Below are 27,184 nucleotides of genomic sequence, written 5' to 3'. Positions count from 1 at the left end.
ATTATGAGTTGAAGTAAGTTCGTAGTAACAACATTATTAATTAAAACAATATCAATGAATGTTATGAAGAAAAAAGATCTGAAAATAAAAATTATGTATTTTAAATGGTTCTTGGTAGTAACAGTATTGATAAAAAAATTATGATTACAACTGTTATGAGCTCCGATGGTAGTAATAAAAATGTATGAATAAAAAAAGTATGAAAAATAAAATTATGAAGAGAGATTATTATGAACACAAATCGGTAGTAAGACAAAGAATAGGATTTAGAATTTTATGTGAGCCAATATAGAACCATTTTAGAGCCCTGAAGGATTTCAAAATAATTTCCCGTTCCGATAAAACAGAAAGAGCAAACGTTGTGAAAGAACTTACATTTAAAATTGTATTTTCAGTTTCATTTTACTTGACCCACTTACGAAACTAACATGTAATTTATTATGCATTTTAATAGTCTATTTAATGTGATACGAACGATTAAAGAGCCTGTTTCACAAGTTGCTAATGACTTGTCAGATAGTCTATCCAAAATTTAACTGGCAAACGAATTGTTTTAATTTCATGTCTGTTCTGTTGTCAATAAATGTCGTTTGTTATATTTTGTGTAAAATCAAACTAAATAATTAAACTATAATAAAATATAAATAAGTGTAAATTTATCTATGATCGGTATTGAATAGTTTTGAGCTTTGTTCTATATCTAATACTCACCTAGGATAGCATAGGACTCATCATCATCATTTCAGCCATAGGACGTCCACTGCTGAACATAGGCCTCCCCCAATGCTTTCCATGTTGATCGATTGGTAGCGGCTTGCGTAGGATAGGACTATTGAACTAGAAAACAAATGAAAATAAATTAGACTAGGCATCTTCATACAAATTGCCTACAGTATGTCTTTCTGTGCCAATACAAACATAATAAACCAGTATAGGCATATAAGTAGGTTTTAAATGGTTTATTTACTATAGACAATATTATAAACGTGACACAAGTAGATTTACAAATTACAAAGCAGAAAAGACAAAATAACAGTGAGAAACAAAGCGCGCCGGCCCCGCGGCTCGTGACGCGCGCACCGTTTGCCTTTCTGAGACGGACTGGCCGACGAGGGGCGCCGGAGTTTATGAGCGCGGTGTGCGTAGGCGGGGCGAGCGGCGGAGCGGGCTAGTGGCAGTCACGGGAGACACAGCACTCCTGGTTCGCGGTAAAACATCGCGCGCTATATCCTCCCCCTCCAAGCCATCAGAAGACATCGAGGATGGCTTGGCAACCGGTACTTTGCGTCGCGGTCTTCCCCTCTTACGGCCGTGTACGATTGCGGTATTCGAATCACCGACATAAGGTGTGAGTAGACTGGCATGATACTTCCCTCGAGGGTTACTATCTCTATCTACAATTTCATAGGTGGTAGGTGAAACTACTTTTGAAATACGATAGGGACCTTCGCGCCTAGGAGCAAATTTACTCGTAAATCCTTTTGCTGATTGACTAAGGCGATGACTTTCTATAAGAACGAGGTCTCCTTCGTTGTAGATGGGTCCAGTTCGTCGGTTCTTATCCGCAGCTTCCTTGCGAAGATCTTGCTGGTGTTCAACTCGCCATTTTACATCTTGTAGGCGACGTACAAAATCTTCTAAGTAGGGTGTAATCTGAGGCACATAATTTTCTTGATTTACGACGGCTCGCAGATCATTATTAATTTCGATTGGAGATCGAAACTCACGTGCAAAAGTTAGATATGCGGCGGTATGACCAGTACCTTGGTTAGGAGCAGTATTTAACGCGAATTGGACTGCTGGCAATGCTTCCGGCCAACGACGATGCTCGGGATCAATTAAAATTGCCAACATTTGCTTCATCTCGCGGTTCTTCCGTTCAGCGGGATTGGCCTCAGGATGGTACACTGGTATTAAGTTTTGTTGAACTCCCAAGACATGCATGGCTTTCTGCATGACCGCCGATACGAACTGGGTGCCATTGTCAGAGATGATTCTGCGTGCAAATCCATATCTCAAGAAAATTTCTTCTATCAATATTTTGGCACAGTTTTCAGCAGTAGCTTCGGCTAAGGGGAAAAGTTCAACCCATCGACTCGCTGTGTCTTCCACCAAAAATATCCACTTTTCACCCTTGCTGCCTTCAGGCAAAGGACCAAACAAATCTATGGCGAGGACTTCAAACCGTTGTTGTAGGCCGGGTGTCTGCAGAAGACCAGCAGGTTTAAGATTAGTCGGCTTAAATTTCTGACAAAGGTCACACGATTTGAGGTATTTGAATACATATTGCCGCATATTGGGAAAATAAAATCTTTCCTTGATTTTCTTCAATGTGCGCTCTAAGCCTAAATGTCCAGCTGTAGGAGCATCGTGCAGTTCTTTCATAATTTCTGCACGCATACATTCTGGTACTACCAATTGTGGTTCCTCAGATTCTCCATCTGGATCAAAACGAAAAAGAACTCCTTGTGATAGATAATAACCTCGATCCGTCCATTTAGAAGAGTCGTCATTATTTTCAAAGTCCAAAAGGATTTTCTGAACTTCCGGATCTTCCAGCTGTAACTTGCGTAACTCTTCAGAACTACGGTGAGGTAGATCAATGGAAACTGGACAGATATCACAAGTGGTGTTGTCGTCAGTTTCGAGTTCAGAACACACAGGGCGGCTAAGAGTATCTGCTACTACATTCACTTTTCCTGGAGTATATTCAACATCAAGGTTAAAAGCTTGAATCTTCAGAGCCCATCGGGCCAGTCGCCCGCTTGGGGTTTTCAAAGACAGCAGCCACTTTAAAGGTTGGTGGTCTGTCGCAATGCGAACTTGGGCACCTTCGAGGTAACCTCGAAACTTCTCAAGGGCCCATACCACAGCCAATGCTTCCCTTTCAGTGGTCGAGTAATTTCGCTCGGCTGACGATAATAACCTACTGGCATATTCAATAGGCTTCTCAGACATTGGTGTTGGACCTTGCATTAATACTGCACCAAGTGCATAGGCACTGGCGTCTGTACGCAGAATAAAAGGTTCATCAAAGTCTGGTTGTCGTAAGATTGGACTTGATGAAAGACTCTTCTTAAGAGCTTCATGGGCTGCAGTCTCTCTCGCTTCCCATTTCCATGGTTTATTTTTCTTGGTTAAATCGGACAAAGGTTGTGCGATTTCTGAAAATCTTGGAATAAATTTCCGAAACCACGCACAGGTTTGCAGGAAAGTCCGCAATTCTTTTAAATTCGTAGGAGGCTTCATTTCTTGTATAGCTTGGATTTTCATGGGATCCGGTTCGATACCTTTAGTGGTAATTACATGTCCTAAGTATGTTACCCTTTCTCTGGCAAAAACACACTTTTCTCTGTTGGCTTTCAGATTAAACAGACGAAGACGGTCGAAAACCAGCTGCAGGTCACGCAAATGAGAGTCAAGGTCGTCCGAGATAACTAAAATATCGTCAAGATATGCCACGACTGTCATGCCTTTTGATCCACTATTGCGAATGTCGTTTAAGCCCGAACGGAAACGGTCCATTAATCTTTGAAACGTCGACGGTGAGTTTTTCAAGCCAAACGGCATGCGTCGAAACTGAAACGTTCCAAATGGTGAAACAAAAGCAGTTTTGTGTCTGTCTTCAGGAGCTACTTCTACTTGCCAATATCCAGCTTTTAAATCTATGGTGGACATAACGCAATTGCTTTTGGCAGTAGCTAAAATATCGTCGATTAAGGGAAGCGGATATTTGTCAGTACGAGTCACCGCATTTAATTTTCTGTAATCGACGCAAAATCGAGTCTCGCCGTTCTTTTTCGGCACTAGTACCACCGGAGAAGCCCATTCGGACTCTGCTTCCTCTATAATTTCCAGTTCCAGCATTTTGTCAATTTCAGCCCGTATTATCTCCTTCTTAGCAGGTGATACTCTATAAGGCGGGCCTGAAATAGGAAGCGCATTTCCTGTATCTATGCGATGAACAGCTAAACTCGTCGGTCCTCCCCCTGGTTTGAAGATATCTTCATTGACACTAAGGAGTTCAGATAATCTGCTCCGGTCACCCGGACCCAAATTAGTGCCCTCATCCTCGCGAAGACCTAACGACGAGCTGCATACCTGTTGAGATGTTGTATTTTTCTCAAATATCATTGGAAAAATTGTACGTACATTCCGAATAGAATACGTACCCTCATTGAAGTCAAGTATCATGCCAATGTCTTTAATAAAGTTCATACCTAGCAAACTCTCAGTTGCATCAGGCAACATCACAAATTTCACTGGGAGTACTATGTTTAACACTGTAACGTTGACCGTGGCCACATCAACATAAGTAGTACAAATACGCCCATCGGCAAATTTTAGTTCAGCCAGAATGCTTTCAAAACATTGACCATTATTTGTTAAGTGATTTCTTAGGCTTTTACTACCGATTGAATGTTTAGCACCTGTATCTACAAGTACTTGTCCTATTTCACCGAACACTTTAATGTCAATTACAGGTCGCAAGCGTGAATCAAGACCTTTTGTAACATCAATAGATTGAAAAACTGTCTCTGATTTCACTGATTTAGGCACTGAACTTGAGCACTTAGCACACTTTGAACGCACTACACCGGGAGTGCCGCACCCGAAACACGAAATAGGCGGCGACGTCAGCGCTGAGGACGGCCCAGGTTTAGGGCCGGGTCGTTGACTCCTATCCGAAGTGTCGGTAGAGTGCTGCCGGGTGGCAAGCCGTCGACAATCCTCCTTCAAGTGACCGTATTGCTTGCAATACGCACAGTGTGGACGGCGTTTGCTTTCCGTCAAAGGAGGCAAGTCAGGATGTGTTGCTGATGTGGATGATGATGATGGTCTACTACTTGAGACTGTTGGACGAATCTCATCCACAAGGTCCTCTACTCGGCGGGTTTCGCTTAATAATTCGCCAAATGTGCAAAACATGGTACGAGGAACCTTCTCCCTAATGCGTTGATGCAATAATCCATAGACCATATCAAGTTGTACCTCTTCGCTCAACGAGCGTGGCGGCAACTGAGCGAACAGCGCCCGAAGGTTACAAACAAAAACATCCGTCGATTCATTATTGCCTTGTTCTCTGCTAAATATCTGCCTGTATAATTTGTATGGAGGTAAGCGTGGACCAAAAGTTTGCTGAAGCAGCTCTACTGCTTGTGCCCACGAATGTACAGTGGATTTCACACCAAGCCACCATATCGCAGCTAGGCCGGTTAACAATATAGGCAGGCCTCTGAGAGCTATGCCCTCCTCCATACCTACACACTCTTTGTATGTGGTAATGGCATCAATAAACGTGCGCACGTCGCTTGACTTTTCTCCGTCAAACCGCGCAGTACACTTCGCAAAATTGCCAGAATAAGGTGTTGTACTCACAGGATCGCGCGTCAACCTACTGATTAGGAACTCGAACTGCTCGTTGGTTAGGGTCACTGACCCCGCAGCAGCAGCAGGAGGCGCGGCAACAGTAGCGGTAGCCCCATAAGAAGGCTCGTGCATGCCCTCCAACGTCGCGGCAGCAGCGCCTGGCGGACTATAGTCCTGCCGAGGCAGCGGTGGCGAAGCCACATCCGCCGACGTGGCGGTAGTAGAAGCACTTCGGTTCATACTGTTTGCACGCGAACGCGTTAGCACCATTACTTTAAAATTGTTTATGCGTTTAGAAAATCAAATAGTCACTGCGAGCTAACTTGTCCAAAACTCGCTCAAAATCACTCGCGGCGGCCGAAGACGTCGACGGTTAACATGCACAATCACGCCTGTACCGGACGAAGCGCGCCTGAGCGAGCGGGTTGCGCGACGACGACTCGCGTGACGTCACAGTCACGCCTGTACCGGACGAACCTAGCGTCGACCGACGTACGAGTACTTACGCGCGGAAACTTGCAAGCAAGCATTGTTTGTTTCACAGACTCACAGTTTCACTTAATGTTTATGTTTATGTACAAAAGATTTACAAAAGTCACTTGGTCTATAGTCTAACTAACCTACTATATACACACTATAAAACAATAACAGTTAATGTCACAGTCTGTACAAAACTCTTACGTGCACTGGATAATGTAAGTCGAGCCTGATAAACGCACACTTGCACTAGACTGACTTCTCAGTGGAAAGACGTAAACAGTTAATAATGTTCGTAAAGTTTTTACAAGTTCACAACACAGTTCAATTCACAGTTCGAAGCCACTCGTTGGATGCGCCATTTATAGGCATATAAGTAGGTTTTAAATGGTTTATTTACTATAGACAATATTATAAACGTGACACAAGTAGATTTACAAATTACAAAGCAGAAAAGACAAAATAACAGTGAGAAACAAAGCGCGCCGGCCCCGCGGCTCGTGACGCGCGCACCGTTTGCCTTTCTGAGACGGACTGGCCGACGAGGGGCGCCGGAGTTTATGAGCGCGGTGTGCGTAGGCGGGGCGAGCGGCGGAGCGGGCTAGTGGCAGTCACGGGAGACACAGCACTCCTGGTTCGCGGTAAAACATCGCGCGCTATACCAGTGAATTTATCCAGATTGACACATTGCAAGCTATCGTGATAGATTTTGAATAAAACAATTAGCTCCGGGAGCTAATTTTATCTGATAACCTTTTAATACCTAACAACTTTCCCTTAGGGACCGACGTGGAAACCTCTAGAATGTCTGGAACTAGGTTATTAAAACCATAGTCATGCTGTTATGACTAATTTCGCTCCTTATGTAAAAGGGCCGATACTATCTGCTGGGCGGAGCCTTATCGATTGGCCTAGAAGGCGCACTTATTTCCTTACAAAAACATCTAAATGTAGTAGACCATAGAGTCCGTCCAAATATTGACGAATATGCTATCGTTGTCTCTACCAAATGCCTTCAACTGCTGGACAAAGGGCTCCCCAAACATTTCGATCCAGAGGTTCGGTCATGCGCTGCCGCGATGTACCCAATTCAAATTCAGTGTACGATAATGGACGTGAATTTGGTCAATTTGACCACACACCGTTTTAAACCAGTTTCATTTGGGTACCTGTTCAAAAAAAGGTTGATATTTTTTCTGTTTGGGGGACGACGAGTATCCAAGGACAACATGTAATGTTAATTTAGTTGCATAATTTCGTGTTTAGTTTAATTAGAATCATGTAGTGAACGTCGTATTAACTTTTATGGCATCATATAAATCAAAAGCATAGCGTTTAGAAATTCAAGTCGTTCGTTGAAATTAAGAACGTGATTTATAATTAGCGTTACTCGAATTAGCTGTTATCCAGCCATAACTTTGCCGCCAAATTAAGTATTGCCCATTGTAGTATAAGGCTTCGGTCACTCGAGTGCATGTTAAATATAGTAGCAAGGGTTGATTACATCGGGCTATTTCAGTGAGGCTGGTGTTTGAAAGACCTGTAGGGGCTTCGCAATATTCAATGGCTGCCTTAGAGTGATGCGCACGAGTAATTTTTTACCTCATGTTTTTGAGATATTGTGTGATCGTTTTCAAGCGTTCAAAGTCAAAAAAGTCAAAGTCAAAATTTCTTTATTTGTTTGGACTAATAAATAGTTCTTACAAATCGTCATTTTGCTCTTAAGGAGCCTCTACATGTCTCATAATCTTTTTACCCTACCAGCGCTTCGAGACCAACATTTGGCAAGTGCTGAGAAGAAGCGCCGCAACAAACTCAGTCACCACTGTCTGCCGGTTAATATAAATAAATAGAAATAGTAGTAGTAGGTACATTCGATTCAGGAGCAGTTCACTGAATTTACCATGCATTCTTGTATGGTGTATCTTATAAGAATGGGTATACAAGATTGCGTGGTATATTAAACAAGGTAGTGACGTGCTAATATCTAGACTTACATATTAAGATACTAGTAGAAATGACTCGCATACATAAATTTGAATAACTTGGATTGACCAGTCCCCGAAAGCAGCGCCTGTTCACAGACATGACGAGTGAACCAGCCATCGCTTCACTCGACCATATTAGAGGGAATGTAACGACCCGCCTCACTACGCCACCACCCCAGAGACATTTTAGTGAGAATGACAATTCCAAGTTATCTCTTTAAAATAAAAAACTAATATTAAAGCTAAGTAACAGTCCAGATTGAGAAGCATGACACTATAACATTTGAGAAGTTATTATGAGTTTATACATTACTTTTCATTTTAATTCTTTTTAGTGCGAGCATGAGAGGACCATAATCCTACTCCCAGGATGACTTATCATTAAGAAAATCTCGAGTTGTATAATAGGCTTTTTTAAGCATGTGATCTTTAACTATATCTTTAAATTTATTATACGGTAGCTCTTTATATTTATCAGGGACTTTGTTATAAAAATGGATACCTTGTCCCATAAAAGAGGCAAACACTTTATTAAGTCTAAAAGCGGGTATAGCCAATTTATTTTTATTTCTAGTGTTAATTTGGTGAATATCACTTTTCTTTTTGAATTCAGTAATATTTTTTTGAATAAATAGAATACAGTTTAAGATGTATTGTGAAGCGGCCGTGAGAATGCCAATTTCTTTAAACAATTCTCTAAGGGATGCTCTTGCTTTCATTTTATACAAGTATCTTATCGCACGTTTTTGCAAAATAAATATTGTTTCAAAATCTGCAGCTTTGCCCCATAGCATGATTCCATATGACATTAGGCTATGAAAGTAGCTAAAGTAGACTAAGCGAGCTGTTGAAACATCGGTTAATGACCGTATCCTTTTTATTGCAAAAGCCGCTGAGCTGAGCTTTCCCGCCAGAGTTTCTATATGGGGGCCCCACTGGAGTTTTGAATCCAGGGTAATTCCCAGAAATACAGTAGAGTCTACCAGATCGATTGCATTATTATTAAGTTCTATTTGAGTACTAACTGTTTTTACGTTAGGCAAAGAGAATTTTATACATTTTGTTTTCTTTGCATTGAGTTGTAAATTATTTGTAGTGAACCAACTTAAAACTCTTGTTAGTGCATTATTTACATCGTCAAAGTTATTTTTACTTCTGTCGATATTAAAAATCAAAGATGTGTCATCAGCAAATAACACGATTTCGCAAGAGTCCTTAACAAAATATGGTAGATCATTAATGTATATAAGAAACAAGAATGGACCCAGAATGGACCCCTGCGGAACTCCCATTTTCACAGGTGACCCAGAAGACAAAACACCATTTATGTCAACTTTTTGAACTCTAAAGTTTAAATAGGATTGTATTAAATCCAAAGCCGAGTCCTTTACCCCATAATAGTGCAGTTTGCGAATTAGCGTTTGATGTTCTACGCAGTCAAAAGCTTTTGAGAGATCACAGAAGACCCCTAGTGCATTTTGAGAATTCTCCCAAGCCTCGAAGATATGTTTAAGTAGTGCAACCCCAGCATCGGTGGTGGAACGACCCTTGGTGAAACCATATTGTTCACTATGAAATAGTTTATTAGAGCCAAAGTGAATCATTAGTTGCTCCTGTATGATTTTTTCAAAAATCTTGCTCAGAGCGGGCAAGATAGAAATGGGTCTATAATTGCCAGGGTCGGTTTTGCTACCAGACTTAAATAATGGCATTAGTCTACTATGTTTCATGAGGTCGGGGAAGATTCCCTTCTCTATGCAATTATTGAATATTATCGCTAACTGTGGGGAAATTATATCAATAATGTGTTTGACTATCTTGACAGAGATGCCCCAGATATCAGTTGTACTCTTTACGTTTAAAAGATTAAAAGTTTTAGTGATATCTAATGGAGTAATATGTTTAAAAGAGAAGTGCGAGTCACAGGGTGTCACGTGGGTTTTCAATATTTCTTCGGCCTCGGAAGGAGATGACTTTAAGTTGGCAGTTGTCGCTGAAGCTATATTACCAAAAAATTTGTCAAAAGCTTCCGCTACATCTTTATCTGCAGAAATCAAATTATCGTGAACTTTGAGAGAAAAGTCATTATCTTTTGGTTTTAGTTTACCAGTCTCTCGGTTGATAACATTCCAAGTTTCTTTTATTTTATTACTGGCGTTCCCTATCTTGTCCCGAATATAAAAAGACTTAGCCATGAAGCAAACTTTCTTAAAAATTTTTGAATACTTTTTTACATGCTCAAGAAAAGATATACTATTATTATACTTTTTCATGCCATAAAGTTCATATAACGTATTTCGACTTTTGTATATTCCCTTGGTAGCCCAGTCACTAAACTTTGATTTGGTATTTGGTTTTAATGGCTTTACCGTAAAAACTTTGTCATGTTCGGTTTTAATACATTCGAAAAGGTTATTGTAAAGAGCATCTGGGTCTCCCTGCACATACGGGACTAAATGCAATTTATTTTCAAGATTATTTTTAAAACGTTCTAGACGACTAATGGTTACAGGTCTACATACGGCATTTTTTTTACTTTTATTATTCAAATTATTACAAATAAATTCTACTTTAATACCACAGTGATCTGACGTAAGATTGTGTATGACAGCTTTATTGTCAGGGACACAGCTAGAGAAAATATTATCTAGACAAGTAGCTGTGGTTTCCGTAATTCTAGTTGGTTCCTTAAATTGACTAAACAAGTTAAATGACTGAAAAAGGGAAAGTAGTCTTACAGAATATGATGATGAGCTATCTAGTAAATTGACGTTAAAATCTCCACAAACTAAGACCTTTTTGTTGCTGTTACAAGTTTTATTAAGAGCATCCTCAATAGCCGCTTCAAAAATACCAAAGTCCCCAGAAGGGGGTCTATACACACATACAATGATGTAACTCTCAAGCTCGACACATGAAATTTCGACAACACGCTCAACTGATAGCCCTACTACATCTTTGCGTTCTTTATATTTAATATTATTATTCACAAATATTAAGGAGCCTCCGTGAATGGCAGACTTCCTGAAAAACGCGCTACTTAGCTGATAATTATCTATATGAAAAGAGCTTTCATATTTCTTTAGCCAGTGTTCGGTAATACACATTACATTAATATCAAAACTTTTTAAGAATAGCTCTATTTCTAAGACTTTGCTGGCGTTCAAACTCATTTCATATGAAATTCAGTAATCATAATGCAAGCTCTGTATAGTTTGTGGTTAGGTAATCTAGAATTTATTTATCTTCTGCATTTTTGAGTCGAGGTTCAAAAAAATAATATTTTCCTCAATAATATTTCAAAAAGTTAACAGACAATTAGCACGTATTGCCAAAAAGTGTAGGAGTCTGAAGTGAGCAGATGACGTCAGCCCATTAAAATATGAACAGTATCCGGTCATTGAAAGCTTAGAATTGCATAACAATATTTGGCCACTACACTTGTTGAAACCGGGGTTGCGAAAAAAATTTCTTGTTGGACATAATTTCGCCAAATTTTTTTAACTCCATGTCATAGCTGAAAACCACGTCATGTCATGTGCTTCTATGAACGTTGGGAACGAACAAGGTTGGGGGTAAAATTTTTAGTTTTTAATTGCGATGGGAAACTGCAAAAGTTAACGAAAGCATATTTTCACGTTGTCATCACGTGTTTCTGAATAATCATGGTGCGGGATAAATTATGTAATTTTATTCGCGATGGGAAACAGCTAAAGTTACTTAAAGCTAAACAGCGCAATTATCCTCTACAACAATTCATTGAAAACTCATTACCGTCAAAACAGTAGTTGGCTAACCATTCCGTCATTGTGTGATACGTCTATCTCCCCACATTAATCGTCCGGATACCCTGATAGCTGTGTGGGAAAACGGCGAAGTTACATACGGGCGATAAGAATGGTTAATCATCCCTGTGTTTAAAGTCGCACGGACGTCATTGTGTGTGCAAATAAAAATATTTACGCTAACGGCAATAAGTGTAGATAAAAAAGAGTTTAAAAGAAAATTAGTTTTTGCTTGATATTTTTTATTACTGACATCACCATTATTGATGATTTATGCAACATTATTGCGTAAGTACAATTAAATGTGCTTATAGCAAAACTAAAGTGAATCGTCCTCTTCGACTCTACATTTTATGCCTTATGACATTATTTGTATAGCAAAAAAGGGTTAATGTAGCCTAAAAGAAAAATATCTGTCATGCATTCAGAAAACCCTTAACCCTTCAAACTACTACAACATCCTCACCATACGAAATTCAGGTCATTGACTTCGTTTAGGTCGTCACGATACTCACTGGCTTAGCATATCAAAACAAATTGTTATGATTCATAAACTTCCCTGTTATTTTTTACAGGAATCATAACAGAGGTCGTTGACTTCTTAGGTCCAACCCCGATGACGGCAATAAATCATAGTTTTGCACCCGGAAGTGTTCGGAGTTCGACGCTCGACCTTCCCCCACCGCGACCTTGGTGTCACCTTACAGGGGTGGTGAATGCACACAAACAAAAACGGGGGCGAGTATTGTAAACACACATACACATAGCTGTTAACAAATCATCGTAGACACGTGACAGTGTGTTGAACTCCGTATGACGTTGACAAATTGACTATGGGTTTTGGAGAGGGCGAGCTGGGTTTTTAGATTTATAAAGATCTTCATTAAATGTCACTTGACTGTGTCAACTTTCTACGTATTTATCTTTTGGCTTTACAGAAAATACCTATGTTTTATTGAACGGAACGTAAAAACGGCCGAATGTGTAAAATACAGAAAATAAAATGAAAATATGGACATTACTAGTTCAAAATAATGTTAAAAGGATTACAATTTCAGTACAAATCAAGATTAGGACATACGAATTACGAATACACAGAGAGAGAGAGTCATCACTCTGACAAATGGTATGTTATTATGTATTTGTTAACCGTAACCGCCCTAAAAGCTTCTAGGTTCAACGCTCGACCTTCGCGGCACATCAGCGGATCAATTTACTAATGTCATTAGCGTTACCTAAACACTACACCAGTGATCCTCTTTCCGTGTTTATTTTTAGGTACTAAGTACCTATCGATTCTTTTGTTTTGGTTCTGTTTTATCTAAAAACTGATAGTTTCTCGTATTTGAGAACTTTCCCACACCAATTAAGAAAAGTGCTCATAACATAAGATGAGTCTGAAAAATGTTCATCAAATGCGAACCATCTCGTGAGCTTTCAATTTAAAAAAGCTTTCAGGAGATGCGACGATGATGTCTTGGTCAGATAAGACAAACAAAGGGAAGTTCACAGTGTTACACTTAACGTAAAACTTATCGATTTTCAACTTGAAAAAAAAAATTGATTACAATTTTCAGAAGACAAACAAAAGTTTAAAACCGCCGTTTTCTTCCTAATTGAATTTGTTGGTTGGTTGTTAAACAGGTTTAATAGTTAATTTCATTAATTTCATTACAATGTTACTTTACTTCGTTGCTGATGACCTATAAAAAACCTCGTAAAATTAAAACTACATATAACTCAATTTTCATGTAATAGATTCAGTCTTTGTGTAAACCGAATTACTGTGTCGTTTATCAATTCCGCTCAGTTGTTATTGCCTGCGCCCGCGCCGATTCGTCATACGTTTAATTTCGTGCTCTGTGGGTGGTGGTGGCGGCATTGCGTTCAAAATCAGAACGCTATTTAATCAAACGGATAAAATAGTTCCTAACGCTGACAACTACAATCATCCAGATGGACTATTTATGCGTTTTCTTGCTGACGTCATCGAATTAATCTACATCCACCAGAACATTAAGTTCCCAAAGCGACCAACAGCATAATATGTTACAATGATATGTAATAATATGAAAAGCATTATGATAAATACTTTACGTAGCTGAATATGTCGTCCATGACGCTCAGCCCTCCGAAGGTCATATTTATTTTGGAAGCTGTAAAACCATATGACAGGTCATTTAGCACAGGCGAGAATTTCTGCGCACATTGGAATGGTTACAATTTATATCCCCAGAAATTCCGCACTATTTCCGTGTAATTTTTTATTTAGAGTTGTCATAAAGCGAATAATAAAATTAACAGTGCGGGAAGACATATTTTAGAAGAAATTATTGCGAGGTTTGGCACCATGTCAATGTATCTCATACTTAATTTCGTAGAGCTAATGTGGTTTACGCATTTAGTTTCATGTTTAATACTTTTATTGAACGCTAAACACATCAAATGGCTTCATTACTTCCCGCTCACTTTGCATTATTAATGATGTCATCTGCATATTGAGCATTATAATATTGCATACTCTTGTCATGCTCGATTTGATATCGACTAATTGATCGACATATGTATTGACGATTGTTTTATGTCCAATTAACACAAAGAATCCTTCCTTCTCAAGAAAAATTTCATATATTTTGGAAAATCCAATGTAATTACTTAGTGGCCGATTAAATATTATTTTTATTGCCGTAACAAATTGGTTTCTAAATAAATTAACATCATAGTTGTTAGTGAAAGCTGGCACGCATGATGCTTCTCGACTGCCAATTCCGCCATTTTGTTTATGATCTGTTTACCAATCATATGTTTTGTTGTCAGCGATTAGCGGGGCTTGCCCGACATCTAAACCTACAAAACAGAGCCATTCATATGACCACATAAAATCATAGTAAACTAGCAATTAATTGTATTCGATTATTCTCGTGTGTCAAGTTCGTATTCGATTTTTCTAGATTATGCAATTGCGGTCATGGCTGTTGCTAAACAACTAAGAAGAAAACTTAATTACGTACAAGACAAATATCAAGAGACACAACAAATTCTTTTTTCTGTCCCAACACGCGCAACTTGTCACGACGCCAAATAAATTGCCAAAGCTTGTTTATTAAAACACCAAACAGCGTCGAGGAGGCACGGATTCAACTTTAATGCCACCGTAAAGCATGGTGTAACACTCGATCGAAATAGACTTAACGATCTTCCTCTGTTCCAAAGTGAAATATAAATACTCTAATTTTACACTTTGTGTACACCCAGTAAATCTTTTGATATTCCTAATCTTGTTACATTTCTACGTTTGTTAGTTTCTCTTTTACAGTCGAGTCCGAATTTTAAAAGATTACAAATGCTATTCACGTATACAATCCGTATTTTTCAAGTCTTGATGAATTGCATACCTGTTGTTTTGAATTCGACAAGTCTCTGTGGCGAATCAATTGGAAATATCACAATAACAGATATCGGTATAGAATAAAATTTTACGGATTTGGAATTTTAGAATTTCAATTAGTCCAATGAAACGAGAGCTCAACGGTATGTAAAACGTCTAGTTTTCTTTCATCCGGTGCTTTATCAAAGAGGGGTGGGTAGCAGGTCAGCCTTATCTGGTCCGCTGCAACTCTTAACTTCGGCCAAGGTCAAGGTGAGCGCGGCGCCAGGCTGGAGCCAATTGTTAACATAAACAAACGCGTAGTGAATAATTCGCGAATCTGCCGCCCGGATGCTAAACGGCACGTTGAATTAATCAAGAAACCGAAAATTTATTACATTTGGCGAGCATTAAACGATGAATAATCTTTTATCAATCAAGTGATGTCTGGTACTCTGACTGATCAGATGCGAGAGATTCAAATAAATCAGATGGTGGAGAAGTCGCGGAACTAGTGTGTTGAATTTATACACAAGATAAACATTTCTCTCCTACAATTTAAAATTTAGACGATGTGAATGTCTCCAATAATGTTACGCAACTGCCACTTCAGCGAACAGATTTATATTCATGACAGTTTCATGTGTAGTTGGCGACTTAAACGGATCTCGGTTTATTTTAAACCACGGCCAGTTTCGGCCGCGAGAGAATCATGATTTGTTTATGTGTGTCTGTGTACACTTTGTACATATGTTGTCACATTTCTCACAATATAATATTCATTTAGTAGTTTATTATGTATTATCACGTATTACAGTGTAGTATTTAATACCAATAACAATAAGTTCGCTGTTGTTACTTCGACAACACAATTTTATCGTCTCGTCTCGTGTGAATAATACCACTATTCCCGCACATAATAACGTCAAACCTTACAAGAATCCTTATAGAAAACGTGATTCTGAAACAGAGGACAATTGTTCTTTACTATTTATCACTTTATTGTTCAGCGAGGTTAGATTGTGGCTAATGTAATCTTTATTAGGTACGGGTTAAAGTTTAGAATTGGAGCCATGTTTCTTAGTTCGTGGCCGGTCATCATGCCCGTTATCGCTGGTATCGCTGCGCACGCGCCACAAACGACCGCTTGTATGATTTACAACGTTTCTCATTGAGGGTTGCTATTGTTGGTTTAACAGCTTCGACTACGATTACACAATCGGATCTTTTGACGCTTGTCGAAAGCCATCTCGTGACGATGTCGTGGCGAGGTATAACTACTAGACCGCTCTAGATCATTCTGTTGCGCGAAGTGGATGGTATTTCACGTTTTCGCTCTTTGTTGTAGCCACAATATGACCATTAGTTAACAATTTGCCCTTTTGACAGTGCAGTTAGTAGTAGCCGCCGGAGTTTGGGTATTATTTAAATTATCTTTGGTTCTACTCGTGTCGGTTATTTTCTGAGGAATGCATAAATCTATACAAGCTATACATGTTGTAAGAATGTATCATTTGGCAGATGTTCCAGTCATCCCAATTAGAGATAATCAGTTATACACGCCATTCGGAAGATGCACCGCTAATTCACTATAACATCACGAATCGGAGCACCTAATTTGGTGATTTGCCAAAATGGACTTCACTTTGTGATATAAGTAGAGACATTAACAATTCTACGTCATCACCGTCGGCTTACAGGGAATTATCATTCATTTTAATGTTGGCTAAGTATCACGATGGGTATTAAAACTTATGGCGGTTTAGCGTGTCCACATGTAACGATGTCATTTGAACCATGAGTCATGTAATTTCTAGTGGTGCAAATGCACTTTTTATGCAAGCAATAATGAGTTTTCTGATGTTTCTGTCATCATGAGTGTGCTAAAATCCATCATATAGAAAATTCCAAGAAATCTGAGCCTGCCACGATTGTTGGAAACCTATTTAATAGAGCTTGTTTCCTTATGGTGAAGTTGTTATTATTTTCCTTCTGTGATTTTATCTTAATACCTAGTTATTTACTTGTTGAAATGATTGGTATTATCGCATAAAATGATGTAACCTTTCAGTATTTTAAATCACCTTTTTGGCACACGTCTACACCACTCCTTTCTTCTAACCTTAGTCCATTACAATCATGACCTGTTAAATTACATTTGAACACAAAATAATTATTAGTTGCTGATACTGATATTATCATTGGACTTTTTTGACCTTCGGAATAACCTTGTCTCCTTAGGAACTGCAGGCGAAATGCACTCGCGGTCGTGTGATGCAATAGTCGCTAGTTTATGTTGATGAAATTAGATATTTTTCACTGTCATTAAAATTACAAAGTTTGTCCAATTAAATTGTTCAATATGAAGCCTAAGTCTGTTTACTAAAACTTACATAAAGCCGTGCTGCAGACATTGTTAATAGTGGTGAAGATGGTGATACACATTAATTTTCCTAGACATACTAAACTCTTATACCATAAAAGATCCAAGTATGTAAAATAAACACTAATTTTATAACTCGACGCTTCTTCTTCTTTTCGTGTCGACAACAAACCTACACAGTGTCAGCCCAAAACTCCGCCACAAGAGTGGCGTTGTCGCTGTCGTGTATATTAACAACCTGTAACATGCTGCAATGTCCTCCTGTCCTTCAGTTTTAAAATAGTGCTTTGTCACGGTAACTGGCGGTCAACCAAGAGTTGCATGCATTGCATGGGTTTGTCGAGGCCACTTGCATTCTCACCCATGCAGCCATGGTCAAAGGCCAATCCAGACAGCTTGTCAGTCAGGGTTAGCATTACATAGACGGACGTTTCAGAGTACATTATGATTTTAACCGATACAATAAACCTTGGCCATTCATGTTTATCCTTTACCGCTTATTCTCACAGCTATAAAACCGCAGCAAACTGCTTTGATTCGTTGTATGAACTTATCAATCAAATTTTATGATTGGGTGTTTTCTATTCTGCTAACTGAAAGAAACTTGAGTTGCCATTGCCATACACGCCAAACCCTTTTCTGTCCACCAGTGCTCTTATTGCAAAGACTTCTTTCTTTATAACTTGTACTGAGAGGTCATTATTTAACTCGTTCACACTAAAGAAATTATGTGCGTCACATGAAGAATAATTACCGTATTTACAACGCTTTCAAGAGACCTTTTGAATATTACTACTCGTATAGTATTGCGCATTACTTAACATTTTCTCGCAACTTTCATTAAAAAGGATTTATAATATCAACAGTCTCGAGGAATAAAATTTTGCGACAGCTTCATATGAAATTAATAGCAACGGTGCAATTACGAATGTAATTGAAATAATACAAGATTTTTAAACTTTAATAAAAAGGTACACAAGGAATTTGCATGTTGACAGGTTTTAATTAAATAACATGATTCGCAATAATTAAAACATATCAATTTACCAAGTCGGAACGACGATTGCCAGAATGTCCTTTGTTGCAAATTCAAACTTCCTCATCACGCCATGTGACGTCACATAACCTTACTTTTGACTGTTTTATAATAATAACAACGGATATTAATGATCTACTCGGAAATTGGAAATAATTTTATTATAATGCGTGTTTTAATATAAAACACAGACACGGAAATACCTGAGTGGGAAAATTTATTACAAGGAATACGAAAACCTGGAGATATAAGTAGTTCACAACTTCAAGCGCGGAAGTCTTCCGTAGAAAGTGGGGTAGCTAAGCACTTTTGCTTAATTGCAGTTGTTGAATGGTGAAGTTACGTCTGCTTCTCTGATTCTACACACTTTTTCTTGGAATGTGTGTTTATAGTGCTATGGCGAATGCCTTTCATTATGGGAAGTTATTTAATTGTCGGCCTGATCACGCGAGGTGGTCGTTACGCCTTACGAAAGCTTTAAAAATACTTTACATACAAGCTTATTTTTTCTGCAACATTGAATTTTTTAACAATTTTATCCTGCACAACGCATTTATGAAGCAATGAAGTTTATACACTTTTGAATTTATAGCACAGCTCATATTACTGCTGTAAATTAGTTTTGTATTCTTAGAATTGTGTGCTCTACATTTTAAAATCGATGCTACAGACATTTAATTTTTAAACCAGGTAAGATTTGAATCATATTCACAGTTTGTAATTGCAGAACTTCTTAGAATATGGATGATAGACTCACTTAAGGAAACAATTAGGTGTGTTTCTCATTTAGTGTAACAATAGAATAGCCTTGAGACCGGCGTCGCAGCGGCTGGGCCGGCTGGCAGCGACGGCCGCCTGTAGTCGACATACGTCCATTCATACTCTAGATGCGTTCCGTTTGACATTATTTCTAGTTCGTTGATGTGCCTCGGCTAATTGCCTGTACTCGCCCACCTTGGCTGCGTGACCGATTCCCCTTACTTTTCCCGTACCTTCCTTTTATGTTTCCAAGTCTTGAGTAGCATCTGAATCGAAAACCTCAACGCTGCCACGTGAAATGAAACGCCATTCGTGCCCATTGAGTTATAATGTACTACGTACTAGAGAAGACATGTCAACGAGATTGTTTCTGGCACGCAAATAGGTCCGTGGACCGAATTTCAATTAGTATGTGCTCAGCGGTTGCTGTGACAACACGCTTGGGTGCAGTTTTGTTTTTTGAAAATATACCATCCTATACACGAAAATACTGTTCAAATAACTCCAGAAACATATTAAATAAAAATCAAGGAATGACTTTTTACCATTATGTTGTACATTTATGCACTTTAAAACGCTAATTTAATTTTAATTTGTCAATTACAAGGCGGCACCGCGGCGGCAGCCATTTTACGAAAATTTCAAAGATTAAAAATCGCAGACTTGACACTGACTCATAAATTACTATACGAAAGGAAGGTTAAATAAAGCAATAAAAAGATTTTTTAACGATTATTAGCAATTTGTATTGCACAAGTTACTAATAGTCCCGTCCAGCCCCTCGTGTTAAGCTAAATAAGCTTGGGTTACGAGTGGGCTCACACAATAGTGCGGCATCATGGATCAAACTTGTTCGAATCTCACTGCTGTTGTTCGTATGCGACTGGTTAGTTAGTAAATCACCCTAATTATTGACACCTAGCTCACGAGATAGGCTAAAATTATAATAATTATACAGTGTGTCTGGTCACCAGTGTCCGACCCGTTAGGGCGCAGTAATATCACAGAATAATAATAAGTACTATATGATCAATTTTATCGACAAATCTACTGATAAAACATTTATCCCTACTATTTAAAAATTACAGCTATTTTAATTTTTTTATTTCTGAGTCCGGATGGATTCTTTTATTTAGCAAAATCTACCGATGTACACGACCTATAAATATAAAAGTGAATTCGTTCGACAGCTGAAAAAGTAAGCAATACGTTGTCATCAAAAAGTTTACCAAAAGCTCCCATTTAAATTTCTTAGGAACACTTGAACGTTAAAAAAAATGATGCTTCTTTTTAGATTTCAATACTCAATACGTTTATTGCTTCCATAATAGTAATATAGGATTTTTCAATGTTACAAAAAAAATTAGAAAGTGAACTTACCTTTTTTCTTTTTCTAGATGCACTAAGTCATTACCTAAAAACTGAAATAATACCTTGGCTTTAAATCAACTAATCTAGGTGCTAGCTACACAGGAGATGCAGCGGTGGAAAGGAGAGGTGGGAATAGTCCCGTAACTTCTACCTCACTTTGTATAGAATTGAGGTACAGCAATTATACGAGTACTCAACCGCTGAGGAGCTCAATAGTTAACAATAGTGACAATAAAATAACTGAACGTCGTGGAGGCGTGGGTCATCCCTAGCTTTGTCCCTACCGTGACGAGTGGGAATTTTTCTAAAATCTCAAGATGGACTGACTAAAGATAGCAGGAAGACGCTGTGTGCAGGCCACTATCAACTGGGCGATGTGAAAATCATTGGAGGAGGCCTTTGTTCAGAAGTGGACGTCCAGTAGCTAAAATGATGATGACGATGTTTCCTTACAGTATCCAATTCAATAGGCAGAAACTAAACGTAAACGAAGTGTCGCCTCTGTAATGGTATCATTACCTATAACTCATGATAATTCGTGCGCTGTTGGATGACAGTTTTAAACTAGAGATGGGTAATTTTTTTATCGAATTAGAAAATACCCGTTAACGATTCTCAAGGCGATTGTCGATTACATTAGATTTTAATCGGGAAGAAAAATTATTAAAGGCTTAAGCATCAGTATGAAGCCCATACGTACTTGTAGCACAAGTAACACGATTAGCCACAATCCCCTCAGTTGTGAATGGACATGGCGCACAATTTTTGTTGAAGATGCCAAAAAAAACTACAAAAGATTAGAATGAATACTGTATTTTTACTTTTTTGATATCTTTAAAAATGACTGAAATATTCAAGCTCAAAGTGCGCTCTTCCGCTAGGAGCGATTTTCCGCGCGGATTTAGAAAATGTGACGTAGTAACATGAAAAGCTGCATGTAAGATATTATCTGTGTACAATGGTTAGAATGGTTAGTAGGGGAGCCGAAGTGGGGATTTCGGGACTTACTAAAGAGTGGCAGACTAACTTACAAGGAAATACTTTGTACCTGGTTGATTACCTCTAAGTATGAATTTTTGATATAAAACGGCATTAGTTCTTATGCCTCTCACCCAAAAAATACCTCAATTAAGCCCAAATTTGAGACCGCAGCCAAACTTTGAGTGACGATGGAAACTAGCCTAGATGGAGGTCACATGAAATTGAACTTCTGCTTCTTCATTGATAAAGACTTATCATTTACCATACCTTATCATTTTGTATTCCATTTTCAAGTCACTTTTTTTTCGCTTACTGTTTAAACAAAACGTGGGATTTTTTTAAATCTCAGGTCTTTTGAACGCACATCTGAACGATGTCTGGTTTTAATTTCTTCAGTTACTCCGTGACCATGGCGCTTGCAACAGTGCCGAAATATTGGAAACTCAAAACTAAGGTACATGGTAGCAATCCCGTCAGTAATATAATAGGAAAATGTCTTGAAAAATAAGTAAATTGTGTATTACTTTATGTAACTAATTTTATTATGTATCATACTTATAACTAATCACTTCATTCAGAACTAGAAAACGATTCCAAGGATTCCACTTTTCTTCAATAGATGATCAAGATAAAGAGTTATTTATTATAAATTGCTCTTCCACCATTTCAATTATTCTATCTTACATCTTACTTGATGAAATCTTTTTCAATTTTATTTACATGGTCATAACATTTTCACCATTCCTCTGCACCAATTTGTGAGGTACATCTGAAACCCCCGATAAAGCAGCTATTGTAAGAATAATATTTAAAAAAAACCCTCCTTCTGACGCAGTTAGGTAATAAACTAAATGTATCCAATTTCACTCCAACTTACTGTCAACTCAACGACGCGCTTTAAAATCAAAGATTAACTTTGCATTATGCCTTATTTTACAATACACATTGAAAACAATATGACTTGCTTGAGCTTTTTCAACTTTTTCACAAAAATAACAAATAGGCATGAAGAGATTACAAAATTTCTGCTGCGTCTGACAGTTCACTTGATTTACGTTGACAGGTGACAATAAAGCCATAGACATTTGCCATATGAAAGACACACTTTTCCAATATTTTTGTTTGCCATGAGATTCTGGTACACCTATACCTATCATTTAATGAAAAGATAAACTAAATTTTTTCAGCACAACGAAAATCTGCTTTGGCGCGTAGCAATGCAACGTGACAACTACAGTTCGGACTTCTTTATGCGTCCACTACACATAAAATAAAATTCGAACTATCGCACATTTTTTCTTTTTAATTCTAATTCAGTAAAAAATGTTTTTTAACCTTCATTCAAAATTCAAAAGTTATTATCATATGACAGAACTTATGACCAGACTATAAAATATTTTATCTTTTTATCATCAAGTTTAGCAGTCTAATAAGTTACTGTGACACTCGAGTTAATCCACATTCAGCACCATAGCCTCCCCTTCTACAAGGCCCTCTACAAATGTCAAAACGTCACTTAACCCTTTTAGCACCAGTTCTTTTGTTTTTGTGAAGATGTACCCAAATTTTTATATCAATTTAATTATAGTCCAGTCGATTGGTACAAATTAACGTGGTTACCTGGAAAGTGTTCCGTGAGTTTTGAAAATTGGTGATTAAAATAGATTTCGCTATGCTCTCTGTTAGTCTGTTAGTTAAGTGTGATTGCCGCGCTCGTTGCGAAATTGGAAAAATGCTGCCTTAGAGAAGATTTTTGATAGTTACATTCTTTCCTATTTCGTCGTTCCAAATGACGTTCACTGCTGGACAAAGGCGAGAGGCCTTTGGGTTTTCCATAGGTTTTTCATAATGAACAGTCCTGCGCTGCCCGCATTCAGGTTCTTCCCGCGACCTTTACCAGATCGTCGGTCCACCTAGTAGGAGGCCTGCCCACGCTACGTCTTCCAGCCCGTGGTCGCCACTCAAGAAATTTTCTGCCCCAATGGCCATCGTCTCTACGAGCTATGTGTCCCGCCCACTGCCATTTGATTTTAGCAATTCTGCGTGCTATGTTGGTCACTTTGGTTCTCCTGCGGATCTCCTCATTTCTGATTCGATCACGCAGGGAAACCCCGAGCATAGCCCGCTCCATTACCCTTTGGGTGACCTTGAGCCTTCTTATGAGGCCCATAGTAAGCGACCACGTTTCAGAACCTTAAACTTTCCTATTTATTTCACGACTAGCTTTTGCCTGCGGCTTCACCCGCGTGAAATTTAGTGTCACAGATCGGCATAAATTATAGCCTATATGTTAAACTGGGTTACAAACAATAATATTGTACAGTTTCAACAAAATCCGTTGAGTACTTTTTGCGTGAAAGAGTAAAAAACCTGAGACACAGGAATCTTCCTAGTTCAGGTATCAACCCACCAACATTCTTACTTTTTGTTTTTCCTGATTGTTTGTTATCATAATATTATCTGTTATGTTGGTGAGAAATAAACATTACTTTACTTTATTTTAAACTTCCAGACATCCAAACTTTCGCATTTATAATAATAGTAGGATATAATTATGTAATGTAGAAACAAACAAGACAAAAAAAAATGTATACTTCAGCAACGCGAATTTTTTTATACTTCAGCATATTTAGGACACCCGGCAGCGTGTCCTGCCATGATCAAAGAAAAAAGAACTCGCAATTTAGCAGGTACATTAATTTGACTGTTTCACAACTCTAAATCTATTTAACTTACATTACATGAAATTTATCACATTTATCAAAGCTTCTTAGCTTGTTAATGTCCCAAAAATTATAAAATGAAAAAAGTAGTTGTCAAAAACCTTTTTTAAGGCGGATTTTTTTCAATAAGGCGGGCGCGCGCGCGGCTATAAACGAGGTCACAAAATTCGGAAAGAACATAGCGAAATCTATTTATTCACCAATTTTCAAAAATTCCGGAAAACTTTCCAAGTAAAATTAACAAATAACTGGACTATTTACTCGTTATTGAGCACAGAGACACAAACTTGGTTATTTTTCCAGAAAATTTTAAAAATGGCTTCATAGTGCACAAAATTGGCAATAGGTGGCATAATAATGGTTACTTTTATAGCGCCTAGTTTGAAATGTGATTGAACGATGACAACTAACAACAGTTGTCAGTTAGGTAAAATTTTATTTTAGTTGGAAAAAGACAAAAAGTGGTAAATGGGTTAACGTGCGGGGGCTGCAAAATCATGTTGTGACGTCACGCGCGAATATTGGAAATTTTTGAAAATTTTAAGAAGTCCGTAAACTTCTCGAGGCTCTATCTTCGGTAATATTGGATGGATTGAGGTGAAATAAAAACTAGTGTAATGTGTGTGATCTAAACTTTAAATTAAGTCATAATTTAACTTAATATTACAACTTATGCGTGTTGTCCATTCGGAATCGCCAGTTGTAATTTTAAATTCGCATCACAGAGTGAAGTAACTAACACCAAAAAACGGCAGAGCGAAGTGATTTCGTTTCAACTGCCACGTTTTGTCACTTGTCTAGGAGGGCTAATATTAGTCTAAGGGAGGGGCGCTTAGATTACATTACAGGAAACGCACAATATAATAAAAGAAAATAATGTAAGTAGCTGAACATTTTTGATATTGAGCACCATGAAAATTATAAATAACACAATTTAGTCGATTTGTTTATTTTCACAATCGATTCATAATGTCTATGATGAGGCGACCGCAGGAACGTCACTATTCGCGCAATCCTAGCAATGAAGTACGACATTTTCTGGTGCAGATTTTATCGCCATAAATTATGAAACTTGATAGTCATGGATTTGACTGACAGCTGTCCGTCAAATTCCCGCCCCGCACCCCGCACTGCACATATTTTGTTCGCGATGTCTGTTCTATACGTAGTAATATTACTTCAATGTTCGTGCCACTGTTTCCTTTGTCTATGAATGAAACTAATGCGAAAATCTTAACAATTGTAATCACTGGGTATTTGTACAAAATGTCTTGCAGTTTTTAATTTCTGAAAAACGCATCGATGCGGAATGCTTGCTTGCCAGAATCCTAATTATAACTGACACCCCCGATGTCTTGCCACTAACTGAACATCACTGCTTATATTGATCTTCACCCCGCTGAGAATGCTCTGCTTCGCTCGGCTGTTTGTAGTCTTAACAAGAGTCGATACCTTTGAATCTAGTTAACTAATGAACTTGGCGGGATATCCCTGTTGATATTTGATCAGTATTATCCATGTTAACATCCTTTAGTCACATTTAGTGTTAATATCATCCGATTTTGAGAATTTAGCTTATCTGCTCCAATGTCTTTAATCCAGAATAAACTTAAACTTTTGGAATCATAGTTTTGACGAGAGTTTTGGAGCAGGTAGGCGTATTACATATCAGTTCGCGTTGAGGCTAGGGCACTGGTGACGTGGTGGTGTGTCGGCAGCATCAGCGGGCTGGCGATGGCGCTGGGGGGCAGCGGCGCCGGCAGCCCCGGGGCCGCAGCGGAGCCCCGCGAGCCTGCGGCGGCTTCGTCACGCGCTCCCTCGCCGCCGCCCAACCATCAGCAACACTCCAGGTAGACACGCTCCACGCTCGGAACGTTTCGCTTCTTTTGGCTATGGCTGGTTTTGGTTTATGGAGATTGTTACTTCGCAGACCGATGCTACTCTTCTTGATTCGATCTGTTTCATTGCTCTGCTCATTTTCTTGTTAGTTTCTGTTATTAAATCAGCTAACATGATATTTGACAGTTCAATGAATAAGGTCGCCTGTCAAGAAATTAAATCTGTTTGCAAAGCTGGTGATCTCCGATTTCATAACGGTGTTGGTATTTTTTTTTTACTTTTATGTGACCACAGTAGTTGTAATGTTATTGTATTATTTTCAAATGCCATGTAAACGTTCCTAGTTTGTGTGCATGCTTGCCTGATGAGTGTTTTTTATTTCGTTTCTTGTGGAGTTAGAGGTTTTGTTTTCGTCTTGTTTCTCATAGTGTCGTGTTGTATTTAAATGTTCTTAGTTATAGTCTTTTAAATGTCGACGTTTTAAATATTAAGGTTGTACTATGAACGTTATTATAACGCAATTTGTACCAACATTTTGCACATTGTAAAGACACCGTCTTTGAGATAAAAGAGTTCATATCCAAACCAAAGAAGTAATCAACTTTAATCACCGCTTAAATCGCACAATGTCAATGTCGTAAGTCTTCCAAACGACGAATGAATGATGTTTCCCAAAATAAGCGGTAATTACTAATTAGTCAGTAACGTCTGCCATTCAAAGCATAACGTAAGTCATGATCTCACGCGATGTTTAATGTTGGCGTCTATCACTATGAATTATGTGGGCTAATTAATTTAAAAGGCGTGTCATTTTAGCACTAAATGTAATTGTTATACACGCAATCAATCCCAAGATTTCACAAAAAAACAGAAACCTACAGTCATGAAAACTAAACAACCTACTCGGCTAGCTTCATAGGAACTATTCACATCCGTATTCTAATTGTGTTATTATCATCTTCTCTAACTCAAAGTCCAAATTGCGGAATTATTCCAAAGCAAGATGTAAGTACATATTTGTCGATCGGTCATCATAACTCGATGCGTCCAAAATGGCGGCTTACGTCACCCGCCCGAAATAGAACGCGCTTTCAATACGATCTCA

At 38.4% G+C, this 27,184-nt stretch overlaps 1 protein-coding gene and 1 long non-coding RNA gene across 4 annotated transcripts in view; both read left to right on the top strand.

Moving 5' to 3' along the window:
• The window catches only part of LOC135084943 (protein bunched, class 2/F/G isoform-like), a 191,580-nt gene that overhangs the window by 73,849 nt on the left and 90,547 nt on the right, over nucleotides 1–27,184 (top strand). For 2 of the 3 annotated variants that reach the window (XM_063979866.1, XM_063979735.1), the window contains one exon: nucleotides 25,959–26,090. The exons of the other annotated variant lie outside the window; for it this stretch is intronic. In XM_063979866.1, coding sequence (XP_063835936.1) covers nucleotides 25,959–26,090 — 132 coding nt within the window. The remainder of the gene's footprint in view (nucleotides 1–25,958; nucleotides 26,091–27,184) is intronic. 3 annotated transcript variants of the gene reach the window in all.
• Nucleotides 21,287–22,809, top strand: LOC135075100 (uncharacterized). The gene is made up of 2 exons (XR_010257963.1): nucleotides 21,287–21,971; nucleotides 22,705–22,809. It is a non-coding gene; the product is annotated as an uncharacterized LOC135075100 (long non-coding RNA).

The sequence above is a fragment of the Ostrinia nubilalis genome, chromosome 1 (genome assembly GCF_963855985.1).
Source record: "Ostrinia nubilalis chromosome 1, ilOstNubi1.1, whole genome shotgun sequence".
NCBI lineage: Eukaryota > Metazoa > Arthropoda > Insecta > Lepidoptera > Crambidae > Ostrinia > Ostrinia nubilalis.
Note: the sequence above shows the minus strand (reverse complement) of the source record. Positions and strands in the feature narration are given on the sequence as shown.